This window comes from Manacus vitellinus, unplaced genomic scaffold (genome assembly GCF_001715985.3).
Source record: "Manacus vitellinus isolate BGI_N305 unplaced genomic scaffold, ASM171598v3 scaffold_16_pilon, whole genome shotgun sequence".
NCBI lineage: Eukaryota > Metazoa > Chordata > Aves > Passeriformes > Pipridae > Manacus > Manacus vitellinus.
Window position 1 is genome coordinate 28,401 of NW_021939189.1, and position 15,475 is coordinate 43,875.

General features: G+C 39.0%; 1 protein-coding gene across 1 annotated transcript in view; it reads right to left on the reverse strand.

The window, feature by feature from the left end:
* Positions 1-15,475, reverse strand: part of IQGAP1 (IQ motif containing GTPase activating protein 1) — a 53,843-nt gene that overhangs the window by 17,834 nt on the left and 20,534 nt on the right. Inside the window, exons 8-22 of the mRNA XM_018069559.2 lie at positions 15,062-15,240; positions 14,296-14,386; positions 13,613-13,776; positions 12,446-12,530; positions 11,228-11,391; positions 10,698-10,858; positions 10,029-10,153; positions 6,039-6,202; positions 3,255-3,345; positions 2,751-2,918; positions 2,242-2,384; positions 1,731-1,901; positions 597-680; positions 427-498; positions 265-334 (exon numbers count right to left, since the gene is read on the reverse strand). Of these exons, the coding sequence (XP_017925048.1) occupies positions 265-334; positions 427-498; positions 597-680; positions 1,731-1,901; positions 2,242-2,384; positions 2,751-2,918; positions 3,255-3,345; positions 6,039-6,202; positions 10,029-10,153; positions 10,698-10,858; positions 11,228-11,391; positions 12,446-12,530; positions 13,613-13,776; positions 14,296-14,386; positions 15,062-15,240 (1,932 nt within the window). The remainder of the gene's footprint in view (positions 1-264; positions 335-426; positions 499-596; positions 681-1,730; positions 1,902-2,241; positions 2,385-2,750; positions 2,919-3,254; positions 3,346-6,038; positions 6,203-10,028; positions 10,154-10,697; positions 10,859-11,227; positions 11,392-12,445; positions 12,531-13,612; positions 13,777-14,295; positions 14,387-15,061; positions 15,241-15,475) is intronic.

Here is a 15,475-nt window from a genome sequence, read left to right on the forward strand (position 1 = left end):
CAAGTCAAGGCAGGTGATTCTCTCCCTCTACTCCGCTCTCGCAAGACCCAACCTGGAACACTGCGTTCAGCTCTGAGGCCCTCAACGTAAGAAGGATGTGGAGCTGCTGGAGTCCGGAGGAGAGCTACAAAGATGATCAGAGAGCTAGACCATCTCTCCTATGGAGACAGGCTGAGAAAGCTGAGGAATCTCTTTTATGATTCTATGATCCCTCGCAAACAGAGATTCGAGGCACATCAGTTTTATCCTCTTGACAATACTTACTGAGGGTTTTGTAGTCTTCTCGTGCTTTGTTCGCTCGGATGAAGGCCTGGATTTTTACAACATCATTTATCTAGGATTTAAAAAACAAAAAAGCACTTGACATCATTCTGGAAAGAGTACAAAAGTCAGGTGCAGAATACATTTAACAAGATAGCCTCTTACATGGTTTCTGAAATACTGCAGACGATCTCTGTAACGTCTTCTGGCTTGATACATCCTGGTCATTGATTGAATCTATTAAAGGGTAACCAAAACACTCAGATAGAAACTTTTCTTACAGAGTTCACTACCCAAAAGATTTACCAAAAAAGTCAGCAGGGTCCCCGCACTACCTTTACTACTTGGTCCTTTTGTGCTCGCAGGTAATCCAAACGGCTTTGATATGCCTTCCTTTGCTTGTAGCCGCGCCACTGAGACTGAAAACAAAACAGGTACGCTCACTTTACTTTTCTAATTAAGGAGAAGTAGTTACAAATCTGAGTTTCTTTCTGTTCCTCAGCTTCTGACTTCCCTTTTGGTTAAATAAAACATGAGGGAGACATGCTTGTCTTATCAAGAGATACATTCTGTGAGGCATTTAACTATTTTCCCAACTGCAATCATGAGAGACTTGAAACTACCCCATGAAGATTCTGGGCCTTCTGAAACACAGTTAGGGATCAAGGATATAACAAAACAGTCAATTTGACAGAAACTGTTCTATAAGAGGATCACGTGTTACATGTTGCAGCCGGTGAGAACAGGGATGTAACATTTTAAGCCTTCAGAGCAGATTACTGCTATCCACACTTGGAAGAGAAGTTAGGCAAAGGGTTGGACTACACTTAAAGGGACAGAGTGTTATTTTAATGAGCTAGGAGTGGGTTTGGAGGTTTTGTTAAACATACAGGCAGAGGATGTGTTACTTAGGCAGAAACAAACAAACATACACTGTTCAAATAATAAAATGGTAATAGGGTGCAAAGCAACTATTTCATTTGCGTGCATTTCAGTTACGACACCACAGAAAGGGGGTTTTTGTTGCTGTCCTGTAAATGAGCCCAATCTCATATGGAATTATCCCATTATATCTTTCAGGTCCCTCAGTCCTCCAAATCCCTGGACAAATTTGAAGAGAACAATCTTACTGAATACTGAAAACCACTGTTTCTCTTGAATTCGTGACGAATTACAACAGCAATGCATCTCATAGTATTATCACTATCAAGACATGCAACACACTTCATATTGCCCTATTTCCAAAACACTGAAATTTGTTAAAAAAAAATAGGTAAAGCTTCCTCAAGTAAGTTTTTATCTCTCCAATCCTGTGTGAGAAGATTTTACTGACTATATATGACACATAAAAGCAAATAATATACCAAAGCTCACTGGAAAAGGAAATGCCTTTAGATAATTTACAAAATGAGGCAAAGACAATTGTGTGCAGAGAACAAGTTTCAAACATAATTAAAGGATATCATTACCTGAATGCAAGTGATTGCTGGGACTTGTTTCTTCAAAAAATTCATTCTTGAGTTGAATTCCTGGCGAACAAGATACCCTCGACAGCAAGCCTGAAGTTTCATAATCAGGTTCTCATTGGCCAGCCACAACTGCTCTCGGTTGTATGCTGCAGTGACTCCAGATATGGTGCTCTGAATTCATGTTATGATAGGAAGAAGAGTTAGAAAAAGAAAACGGAGATACAAAAAGAAAGATGCTACATGAGCTTTCCACTTTGTGCTTACAAGAAACTTCAAAGCTGTCTTTCAAAAAAACAGTGACACTGTACTCTTTCAGTGACAGGATAAATTTTTCTGAAATGGGACAAGAAGTTCTGAACACACAATCTGACGATGCCCAGCAAATCAAATGAGTTACTAAGCTTGTTAACGTGACTATGGTATTGAAACATTCTATCTCAGAGCTGCATTAAGGGTGGGAATGATAAGAATGTCAACTTTTCAGAGAAAGGGCATTTGTTATCTACCCTACCTGTATTTCCTCTCGTGACAGCTGTATGTCATTTTGCAAAAATTCTGCTGGTTCATCCCATCCTCCCTCTTTGGTCCGCAGGTTATGATAGTAATGATAGCCTCCTCTCACCCAGTGTTTCACCCATTCACTGCCATTGCCTCCTAAGAGCAGAAACTGCAGTGTCAGTCTCAAAACTAGACAAGTGTCTTACCTCTCATGCATATAAATGTTACAACTAGGAAATCCACATTACAGATGCTTCTTTCTCCAAGCAAAAGAAGTGATGTTTCCAAGTCCCTAATGACCTCATATGAGAACTACCTAAACACAACACATTCTACAAGTGGAGAACATTATACTATCTATTCACACACTTTTTTGGAAAAAAAAAATTAGTTCACAAAGCATCCACAATTGCCACCTATTACACAAGACTTCTTCCCCAGGGGCTTTTTTACCTCCAGTTCCAATTCTGCATACAATAATCTTGAATTTATTTCGCTAACAGTAGGCTACTGAAGGTGTACCTGCTGCCATTTTTCTTCTCTTGACTTCTGACAGCTCTCGCTGGTACGTCTGAGCACATTCTGGAGTGACTCCATATAGTCCCACATCAGGTGAACGCAAGGTACTCAGGGTCTGGCTAACATCACCATGATCTACTGCTTCATTAATGGCCAGAATTCCTAAGGAGACTTGGATAACACCAGGAAGCAGGTTAGCTTGGCATTCATGGGCTCAGTGACTCACAGCAAACACACACTGGCAGAACAGAGTAAGGCAATGTGAACACACTCTTATAGTTGGGGTGCTTGTGTGCTACACAAATAAGTCTATATAAATACAAAATATAAATAAAAAACAATCAGACAACTTGCAGTATAGAGGCCTCTTCAGTACAGAGTGTCCAACCATATGGGGTACTGCACTTGAAAGTATGTAATTTGTGTGCCCCAAATTCCAGTATGGTGCTGATTTACCATCAGAATTTCTCAACACACAAAGTAACAATAGTGTGTGATAATACTTACATCTCTCAGACTCCTCTGTGTCCTTGTTAGCCTTATGAATCCCATCCTGAATTTCATCTAGCCAAAGTACAGCTGTTTCATCCTGTGTGTCCTGAAGAGAATAGAACAAGAAAAATATACACAGTGTGGGGAGAGAAGTATCACTATTTTTGCAAAGTAAAATACTCCATGCTCAACAATAGCCAATAGAGTAGTTACCCATATCAGAGGGAATAAGAAGTATTTCAGTCTTCCAATACAAGGATATCATGCACATTTCGTATCACAGGATATCTCTGTGACTAGCAGACTACTATGGCATTACCAAACTCAATACTTGCTCCCAGTCAAAAACTCTTTTCAGGAAATAGAATGAAGAAGAAATTCTATCAATGGAATCACTCTGATAAGCAGAGAGAACACAAGGCCAGGGACTCGGTACTGGTCAGTCCTAAAGCCATACTAGCTAGGAGGACATGATTTCCCAAGAAGTTAGTCCTTCAACAGAACATGACTACACAGAGCTGCCAATGCACATCTGTGTGCAGAAACTAAAAACTTTTTGGGTAAGTAATGTCATATCAGGCTGCTCTTGTCCCTGCCCACAAAAGTTCACAAGCTTGTACAAACTAGCAGAGCAAAAAAGCATTGCATGTATCGTAGGTGGGTGGACACACACAGCAGTCAAAGCCATGTTTTAAGTCTTTATTTTAACAGATTGCTTGTCAAGGAGCAGTGATCACACAGTATCCTGTATTTTTGGCTGGGAAATCCAATGAGCTCATGTTACATGAAGAAATTTGAGACGAGGAAAGAGACAAGTGTTTAGCAAGTCTCAAAATATATATAAAGAACAATGACCTAGCAGTTGCCAAGCATAAGCTTTTCTCCACCCACTGGTGTTTCCTGTAGGTAACTACTGAAAGAAATGCTAAGATGCAACTGCCACCCCTCTGATAGCTCTCCTCGTACAAACAGAACACAGGAAACATTTAGTTCTGGTGCGGAATAATAATCACTCTGCACAAAAGAACCACTACTTACAATGTTCAAGAGCTTTAAGGCCAGACTGAAAATGAACATTCCCTTACATGCCCTCCATATTTTTCCCACTGTTCTGGCAAGTTTGAAACTAACTTGTTTAAATGATACTTCATTCAAGAGCTTAACATGACTTTCACAGGCAGATTTCATCTGAAAGCCAGATAGTCCCACAAGAGTATCAGCAATAGCAAAAGTCCTGTCCAGGGAGTGGGGGAGAATAATCGCTGTAACTGTACTGTACTGTGTACCAGCAGAAGTCAACCCAAACACTACCAAAACCATCCAGTGCTTGTCTACAGTTTTACTGTTGCAAGGCTTTCTGCAAGGTACACAGAGTGTAACATACTACAAGGTCTACTGCATTTTTTCTCTCTCTCCTCATCACAAAAGAAACATGTATCATACAGCGCTCCCCATTCACCTAAACAATTGAACAATGTTGAGGTGAAGTACAATCCCTCTCAGCCCCGAGGTATAGAAATCACTAGTTCATAACAGTTGACATCAGATGATAATTACTTTCCCCACATTGTTACTTTATAATATGATCTTTCTATTTTGGAAATTTCTGCCATGCTGCTGGAACAAGCTCTTTACTTGTTTTATGTCTAAATAAGGTAATTTCACGCCAACTGAGAAGTTACCAGCACACCCTGGCACAAGTTTAAGCACACACTAAAAAGAGTTCATTATTTTATTCTGACTCAGCGGGAGGAAATGCTTCAGCACAAAATGGGTTCCTGAGAAACATTAACCCTGTCAAGGTCCTTGGGAGAGCTGCTTAATGATTTTCATTAGAAATGCATACAGTTTTCAGCTACTGCCATCACGTGGGTTTACCTGTAGTCAAAAACAAACAAACAAAAAGTGTTCAGGACAATCCAGATCTTAGTCTCTACACAAAATCGTGCATTGCTACTAGAGCGAAGAAGTCCACAGCAGAAAAAAGAAAACTAAACACTCTCAAGCCACTGAAACCACAGACGTCTGCTACTTCTTTGTAAATAGCGGAGAAAAAAAACTCAGTGTCCTATCCCTACTACTCAAAAATTAGTTGAGTACACACAGGCACACTCCTCATCACCTTTCTTAAACCTGTAAGATGAAACTTGCTCTTCCTCTCTTCATCTCCACCTTTCATTTAGTAAAAGCTGCAACTATGTACAAGCAGGTAGAAGTCCTTGGTTAATGACAACTACTGCTCAAAAAAATCATAAGCTATTAAGTGTCACAGGCATCAGCATACATTTTGCTAGTAGCATGTATGTTGCTTCACGTGTTTTTTCTAATTTATCACTTAACAGATTTTTCCACTTTCAGAAACTTTCTTTTTGCCATATATAACTATGCCTATGACATTTAATAAAGAACATTAGAAAAAAATACTTCAGCTTGCAGGAAACTTGCATTCAGAAGTTCAGTACTCCTGGAATGAACATGGTCTCCTTGCAGAAACACATGATACTAGTTTTCCACAAACAAAACAAATATCTCACTGAGGACCCAGGATTAGCTGTAATAAGCCACCACATGCACTTAATATCCTTACACCTATCTCCAGAGTTCATGAAGATTCATACTGTTAGCTGCAAATCTCTTTCTCTAATACAGAAAGATCCAAACTGATCAGGTAAGATCAGCTGAAGGTATGCAGAATGCCATCTCTCCACTGCCAGTTTTGATTCCTGATTTTCAAGACCAGTAAGAATCCCATTACACATATGTAAAGGTCTTTCAAGAGGTCCATTTAACTACACTCACCTGTGCTTTCTCTCGCTTGGCTCGAAGCAGCGTATCCTGATAATGCTGTGCTACCTTTGGGGCTACACCCTCCAATTTTGCTGCAGGAATCTGTAAGGCTTGAATAGTCTTCTTGCTGTCCCCTTCATCCAGAGCTTCATTGATAAGACCAATTGCCAAAATCCCTAGGGAGGAAGGCATAGGGAGAGAAAGACAAAGTTCCATTTTTGGTCAACAATAACTGCTTCAGAAGAAAAGTGCGGTTAGTTCTTCCTAAACCAAGTATCAGCCAAGAACCGCAATATTTTTAACAGAAAACATTATTTACTAGTAAAGAAAGCAAGACTATTTCTCCACCTTAAAGTAGTCATAATTCCTGGGCACGGCAATTAAAAAAATAAAGTTAAAAAGAAAAAAATCATTCAGGGAAACCACAGGCAGGGACAAAATTGAGTCCTCAGACACACAGTTCCGAGCCACTAGAAGAGAATTATCAAAGCCCGAATGGCCAGAGTTTACAATATTCCAAGGTTCTGGCTTATCCAGAAAGAAATTTTCACAGGAAGCTAAAGATTTGCATGGAATATCATTTAAAAACACGATAACTTCATATTTTAGAAAACTCTTTTATTAAGGATGTATATAGTATTAGCTGTATCATCAGAGATGTGGATGCATCTTACAGTTAGCTAAATGCAAACAGTACATCATACATGTCCTATCTACAGCAACAATCTCCTGCAAACCACAAAATAACTCAGGTTGAGATGGATCCTAGATTTATCTACTTCAATTCCCTGCTTAAAGAAGGATCCAATCATGGTTTGATCTCAGAACAGAGAGATCTTTTAGAAAAAAGAAAGGACTCAGTGTGAGGATTTCCAGCTTCGGTTATTGTATTCAAAGATTTGTGATTCTTCCGCAAAAGAAAGACTCACAAAACAGAAGATTATGCAAAAACTAGAACATCTTAGGAAAGTGATTACATTTGGACGGAGTAGAGATCAGAGAAAAATACATGTTGAGGACATCGCAAGAACCGTATCGCTAAAATGATAGCATCGTTCCTACCAAAAACCAGATATGATAACTTAGGAAAGGGCATAGAACCTCAGTAGTAAATCTCTTTGATTAGTTTGCTAATGTGGACATGGCATATTCCATGGAAGAGCAATATGTTACAGCTCTTCACTGGAAAGCATTTTTTAATTTGACACTATTTACAAGCATAGTGGAAATGAAAAATATATATGGTCACATATCTTGAGGACCTTCTCAGACTAATTTAACTTATTCATAGAGAGGGGATAAAAAGTATCTTTGCATAAGGGCATATATGAAACAGGCCAAGGAATTAAGAAATTCCCCAGAAGAAAAATTTATCTCATTATAGGATTTTCTGCACTTTTTTTTACAGCATAAGGAGTGTTAAAAGGAACAGGATGTTGGGACTGCATAAACTATTAGAACTGCACTGTGATCTCTTACATACTATGAACATAGCACCGGTGTGTGCATTCACAGTGTGGGTCCCTGTTTGTGTGGTTTTAACAAATCTGCTCATGTGACCGAAACAGGAAACCTAGTGTCTATCTGGGGAAGCAGCAAACAAGTTAACCAAGACAGGAGGCTTTTAATTTAAAATTTAACCCTCTCTAGAGTATAAGCTTTCCAAGGTGAAACACCAGTCACCAAGCATACAACAAGGAGTGGCAGAAGACACCTGCTTGTCTCAGTGCAAAACATAAACTTCAGCATCACCTCCACACTCACACTTGTGACAAATCTCTCCTGCCTTACAATGCAAGGCTTTGAGCTAAATATTACACAGATGGCTTGAAAACAAGTGATACCCAGGAGGTTTTCAGTACTGGTCATCAACAAAAGTTAAGATCCCTTAATGAAACTGAGAAAAAAACCAGAAAATTAAAACCATCTGAAACAGAACCTCAGAAGGATCTACCTAAGAATTGTTTAATTCTGCTATTTTTAAGGACTCCTTTATCTCTGCTCTGGATTTTAAATCAACTAATACTGCATTAGAAAAAGAAGAATTATTCATATTTTCTGTTTTGCTGAAATGTTCATAATTACACTAAGTTCCAGTCTTTTATCACTGCTAAAAGACATTTATTAACATAAATACTACTGAAAAATAGAAATTTAAAAAATGTAGGGCTAGAGGCATAGAAGTTAGGTTAACAGTCACAATTTTCAGCTTGCATCAGTAATTTCTTTCCTTCACGAGTACTTAAGTTTTGCTACTCGCACTTGCTGCATAGAACAGACATTAGAGATCATCTAGTTCCAAGCTCTTCTGCCATGGGCAGGGACACGTTCTGCTAGACTAGGTTGCTCCAAGCCCCGTCCAGCCTGGCACTGTACATGTATGTATACACTACACCTCTTCCTGTTCTCTTCAATATAGGGCTACTGACCAAATGCCTGTGAGTGCAATGCATTAGTGGTGATTCCTGGATCACACCTTTTACATAAATACAAAGAAACAGGTGTCCATGCTCCAGGTCAATAAGCCCTGCAGCGGAGTACTGGGCAGTGTGAATTGCAGTGCACGACACACACGGTAGATCTGAAAGATTAACTCTCCCGGTGAGAGCTCAAATGCTCCCCACACCCAGAGAGCTAGAGTCTCACCAGTGAGCTGTGTTGGACGCTTGTAACTTCTGAGGGATTTTGCACATCTTCCAGTAGGGGATTTTCTTTTGCACTTTACCAATATTTCATATCAAAAGGCAACAACTGTGCAAGCATACTCTTCTTTTACCAGTCAGAATGTCAGCTAGCAGTCATTTCAGCTTTTATAATACTGGTTTTAACAGCAAGAAGGCATACATACATAATGTTAAAACCAGTATTATAACAGCTTCTAATGTTCTGATGGAACTAACAGTAAGCAAAGTAACGAACCTACTAAAAGATCAGCATTTCCCATTACAACCCTAACTTGAGATTTAGGTCCCAGTATCTGGAACTTAGAATTTGAATGGCACCAAACTGATAATATGTTCTTTGAAAAAGCTGTATCAAATGTTTTAAGCAAAAACAATAAGTAGCTGTGGAACAGAATGCATTTCAGAATAAACTTTCTTGGGTATCTGTTGATTTATCACTGAATATAAGTAACTGAAAAAGCTTGTTTATTTGGTGCAGTATTTGTAATACTGATCTTCAAAGAAGCTGTAATTTGGAAGTAGTGTTACCACAGCCAGGAGTTAAAGGACTGAGAACAAGACCTGGAAATAAACTCATCTTTCTGTTGTTCATTCAAGCTTCTCATCCACTATAGAAATGCATCTAGTATCATTACAGACCTGAAAGTCATCAACAAAAGGTGAATAGCTTATCTTGCATATGCAGGTCAAACTATCCACAGATAAAGAGTAGAGGATCTTGGACTGAGGCTGTGGAACTTCCACTAAATACTGCGAAGGTAAAAAGGCCAAAGCACATTCAAAAGAAGGAATAAAAGGAAGAAGAGGAAAATCTGAACAGGGCAAAGTTGCAGTCAAAGAGAGAATAAGACTTCAAGAAAAATATCTTCTACTGAACGCAGCAAATTAGGAAGGAGGATTGAGCACTCCGAGTTGTAGCATGGGCTACAACTAACTGAGAGATTTTGGTAACACTAGCTTTCACTAAATTTGGGGGATTGAAACAAAATTAGAAGATTCTAGACAAATCCTAGACACTGACATCAGAAAACGCATTTTCAATCCAAAAAAGGGTTGAAATTTACACTGGAAGGATTAATAAACAGTTTTGAGATATTGACTTCAATACCACAAACACTCCTGATTGCCTGCAGTCCTGCAATCAAGACTTCTGTATCACAGACCACCAAGTCTTGTTCAGAAATAAGACCTTTCTAGACATCTAACATATTGACACAACTGTAAGTCAGTCAATAACTTTTTGTATTGACATGCACCTAATTTTAGCACTCCTTATAAGCTAGGATCAGTCTAGCATGAATTGAGCAGAAAAACTTACTTTCATGTTCTTCATGCACAACTTTGTTCACATGATCAACACATGACTGGATATCATTCCACGTGATAAATTCATTTCCTTTTGCATTTGTTTGAGCCTTCAGCTTCATCAAATCATCGATGTATCTGTCAAAAAACAAAACCCAAACCCAATAAACATCACATCACATCACAACAAGTTAGCCAGGGAACACATGACACAGCATGAGAATTGGTACACAAAGTGGGAGAGGTAACATGAGGGTTGAAACTAGAACAAATATGAAAAGGGGGAGAAAGAGGAAAGGCTGTGTGCAGGATGCTCAGCCCAAATGTGAAGTAGGTTCAAACAAACAAAATTGCCAAATAGAGAAAAGCACTAAAACACTGAATAACAGTCCAGGGCAAAGAAAATAGTGAGTGAGCTGGTGTAAGAATTAGTGACAACCTAATGGTATCACAATGGGGCTTTCATGTGAAATCCATGAGAAAGCATTGAGTGACAGCACAGAACTCAGACCAGTAAGAAATAGTAATTGCAAAAACAAGATGCAGGAGATAAGGGATTAAATCAATACTGTAATAAATAATGTAGAAACAATGTAAAATGTAAGAGAACAGAAGAAAAAATTCATGAAGTCACAGAATATAAGCAACATCAAGAACATATATGATTCCTTGAAATATCCACCTCTGTGAGTTCTCATCCTCAATGTTTGTAAGCCCTGTGACAGGACTGCTCAGTTGTTTCCACACTGTATTCACATCCCCTGAATCCAAAGCCCTATTAATCAGGGCCACAGAAGACAGCATCTCAACAGCAACAGACAGTTCTGGATGGGTGAGGTTACCCTGCATACAAAGAGGACAGCAAATTAATTCTCTGTGCCCTATACAAACTACTGCCGCAAATAGAAAACAACAGAGTAGCTGTCAAAACAGACATGTTACAAAGCAAAGGGACAACCTTTATGACAATGAAGCAGAAAGGTGAGTATCGTAAACAAAGCTAGAACACCAAGTAAGAGATTAAAGCGGAACCTTACAGGGCCAAGTAGCTCAAGATTTAGGGATTAAGCCACATCAGAATAGACTGAACACCAAAGCAGTTCCATGAAGACTCAAGACAAGTTTGTTCCAGAGAATGCATTTAACAGAACAGACAAGGTACACCCGGTGACCCATGCCAACTTCCAGAAATAAAGAGAAGGTGATACTTACTTCAGGGCTCTGTTGCTGTAAGGTAGCCAGCTCCCTTTGGTAAAGATCTGCAGCAAATGCATAAACCTCTGGTAACTGGGCCTCTGGATTCATCATTTCTGCCACAGTCTTCTCAGCATCACCCATTCGAATTGCTGAATTAATTCTGGCTACTGCTGCCAGTTCTAGAAGTTCAAAGAGCATACAGAATAAGGCAGGGAGATAGTTCAGACCCCCATAGTAACAGCATTTTCATCCTACTCAGATACTTAACTAGAAAAAGAATAATACCCCTAACTGTGGAGAAAGTGTCAAGCTTTCTGATCCATTAATCCCCGGTTAGTCTTCTGTTACTGAAGACAATTAAATACACAACGCTCACGTTTAACACTTGTTCACCTTTTTGTCTGGTTATCAAAGGACTGTTTTACCATTTCAGTACTGCGATAGTAAGAAGTCCCATTGCAAATTTTTGGATGGGTGAATAGTACCAACTTTCTCTTCCTGTTCACATCTACCCTGATCAAGGCAGTAAGAGGCACTCCATAGTGGGTACACCCTGTCTAACTTCAAATGGCACAGTAGGTAAACAAACACAGACCTCCATGCTGAACAAGTAAGGTACTTCAAAGGCAGACAGATACTTAATTCAGCATTCACTATTTTCCCTTTGTATTCTAAACCCTCTCTCCTCAAATCTCTAGTAGAGTCCTTTCTACCTATCACAGACTGAATTGCTCCTGCACAGCCAGAGTGCTGCATGGTCCCAGAACCATCAATCAAAAATAAGTCAGCCATCATGATCTGCATTTTCTTTGCATCCTGATATTCAGAAAAAAGTTGAAGGTTCTGCAGCTCAAATCAAGGAAGATTTATGTGAATGGTCAGCACATAATCTAGCTTTCACACCTCTTGGAGCAATCCAGATTTTCTTCACTGATCCGCAGCACAAAAATTCATGCAAGCATTCTCTAAAAAGCGGTTATTTAAGGTGGAAGCAAAAATTCCATGTTTCTTATATTTCAAATTATATGCTGTTATCTCCAGCCACATTGTAACAGCTGGATAAAAGATACTACAAATCATTAGGGCAACCATCTCTCTAATGTTCTTAGCAGCTGTAAAGTACTTAAAGAACATTTGTATTGACCACTCATAATAGACCCAAATACTGTGCTGTCTCATTCTTTTGATCACACCCATGGTCACTTTGCTGCAATAATTCCTGCTGATCCTCACTTTGCTGGTACTGTTGTGCTGCCCTGTTAGCAGCATCCACTCCCAACTGCAACTCTTCCTTCTGCAGAGGACCTGTAAGGCCAGCCTAAAGAAAAAAGAAATATAAACCATGAGGTTGAAATGATGTCACCTTATTCACTTCAAATACCTCAATAAAAATACTCTGCTTTAACTTAAAATATTCTAATGCAATATAGCTTCTGCAAACAAAGAATGCCACATATGTAAGGAAGCCAGAAATTACTCTCCAGATTCTCAATTAAGATGCTCAAAGACCCCATGTGTACAACCTGACCCCTCTTATATTAGAAGTGCAGTCTCATGAACATAACAATTAAAAGCAAGACCCAGCTTCCAAAATTATAAAATATTTAAAACAAAGGTCATAACTTTGTGGGAAAAGACTCCCCATACATGAGCTGCATGCTGATGTGAAATTTGTGTAGTTTGCCATGAAGAGACCTGTTAACTAAAATTCCGTTTTACCTCTGAGCAACTAAAGAGTTAGCAAGACATCAAAATGGACAACACGCAGCTTTGGCTTACACATACACGCTTCCTGGATTATATGGTACCACACAAGTACAAAAAGAACGTGAGACGGAGTCACCAGGGAGCAAGAGGGTTTGAATAACTTGGGCAGAATCATGAAATCATTTAGGTTGGAAAAGACCCCTAAAATCATTGAGTCCAACTGTACACCTAACACTGCCAAGTCCACCACTAAATCGTGTCCCCTAAGCGCCACGCCTACAAGTGGTGTATGGTCATATTCTCCACAGTGAAAGTAGCTTATGCTTATCTGATAGGTGTTTACAAAACACAAACATCCACATTATTTGGACACTGACAATAGTAAAATGAGGGAGGACACACCTTAATTATAACAGTTGTATACACACACAAGTTAGTATTTTAAGGTTTGGTCAAAGTATTTTAGTTATATATACACACACATACAAACATTATATTGGCCTTTCACATGCAGACATAAAACCTAAATGGAGATATGCTTACTGAATGCTTCCATCTCTCAGCACTAATTTTTTCTAACCAACACTAAACTGCAATGCAGGTATATAGCAAGTGATTAGTACACAGTGGTACAGTGAAAGGCAGAGGCAGGCAAAAACTTAACAAATCAGGGTAATCTACACTTTTCCATACCTCCTGTTTCTGTTGCCTATCACTCAAAAACTGCTTGAAATACCAGTCATAATTTTCTCGTAGCAATCCTCGGAGTCCCAGGGCTGGTGTTGCCAAAGCTTCATACAGTGCTAATGCATCTCCTCGTTCCAAAGCTAGGTCAATCTTTGATAAGGCTGCATGTGCTAGCAACAGTAAAAGAGTTTTGAGAGAAACGTGAAATGAGGAAGTCCCGTGGTTTATGTAACCTACTGCTCAGAAAGAAATACCCTTAGACTTGATAAGATAGCAAGCTAGGTATCAAATGGAAGACTTCCAGAGTCAATTACGAAGCAGGACTTGAAAAACGGTCTGATGGTTGGAAATAGCATGCATTATTCAAGATGAAGAACTGGAGGGGCCAGCAACATGGACGACCCATTTCCAAAAGGAAGGGTAACAGAAATCAGAGTAAATTAAACTTACAACTATGTACTAATAATGAGTAAAAACAAACAAAAATAAAAACACCCTCCCTCCCCCCCAAAAAAAACAAAACCAAAAACAACCACACAACCAACCAACCAACCAAAAAAAAAACTAAGTATCTCACAAAAACAGGGGAGCTGCCTTTAAATTTGGTCAGCATTACAGAAAAAGAGGAGCACAGATATAGTTTTGAAGTACTATTTTAATTAAGACTATTACTTTAACGTGATACCTACTGTTCACTTTATTGATGTTTCCCTGAATCTCAGCTTGAGTCAGAAGTTCTTCATACACATCTCTCTCTCTATCTGAACTTTCTGAGGCAATCTGAAGATGAAATAAAAACTAATCAGCGCTTCTACAGCTCCCATTGCCCTCACAGATATTCTAATTGAAAAAGTCAGGGAGGAAAACTATTTACCTATATAGAGCTTGTGATAGGTCACAGACAGGCTACCTCTACGCTTCCAAAAAAAAGCCCTATATGTAAACACATCTAAAGTAACTATAGTCAAACTCCGATACAAACAGCCCAGAAACACCTTATTTCAATGTTATGCCTCTATATGAACACACAGTAGAGCTCCAGAACATGGAAAGCAGTATACAGAGCTAGGCTTGCATTATACAGTGTTCTAAAACAACATGGTTCACTTCCAAGAGCATCAGTCAATTTTGCTCATTTCTTTGTTAGGAAAACACATCTATACTGTGTGAAAACAGAGGGATGCATCCCCAGCATAAAAAGGATTAAATGAAATCCGTATCTATGTGGCCCATATTTCAGACAGCTAAACAAACTAACACAGTCAACTGCTGCCTGTCTCCTATAATAAGAAGACAGGTTACTGGGGAACATACTAGAATACCACCAGGAGTAAGTCCACCTAACACTATACATACAGGACCGTAACACACATTCTGTGAATTCCCCCTATTTTACACTGCAATACAAAATAGCAATGCATGCAAATAGACGGCTTGAAAGAAGAACTGAGCTACCCTATTTTTAGCATTCTCCATCTTGTCTTGCTTTGCTCTGTAGAGTGTGTCTTGGTAAGTGGATTCCAGTTGATCATCGAGATTTATTAGCATGGCATTAGGGTTCTTCATTGCCATAAGAGTGTCAGCTGGAACCTGACGGTCAATTGCTTCATTAATGGCAATGACAGCAGCATGTACTGAAAAACAAGTCACAGTCTACCAGTTAGTACCAAACAAATCAGCTTTGTTAAAAATTGAGAACTTATTTGAAAAGAGCAGAAGAATTATCTGGAAACTAATTGGAAAGCAAAAGAATTAACAAAGTACCTCTCATTTCATCATGGCTTTGTGTTCCAGAAAAAAAACAACAGCCTGCTTTCTAGTTATGATACTTTAAGTAGTTGAATCATGTTTCAGAAAGAAGAAAAAAAA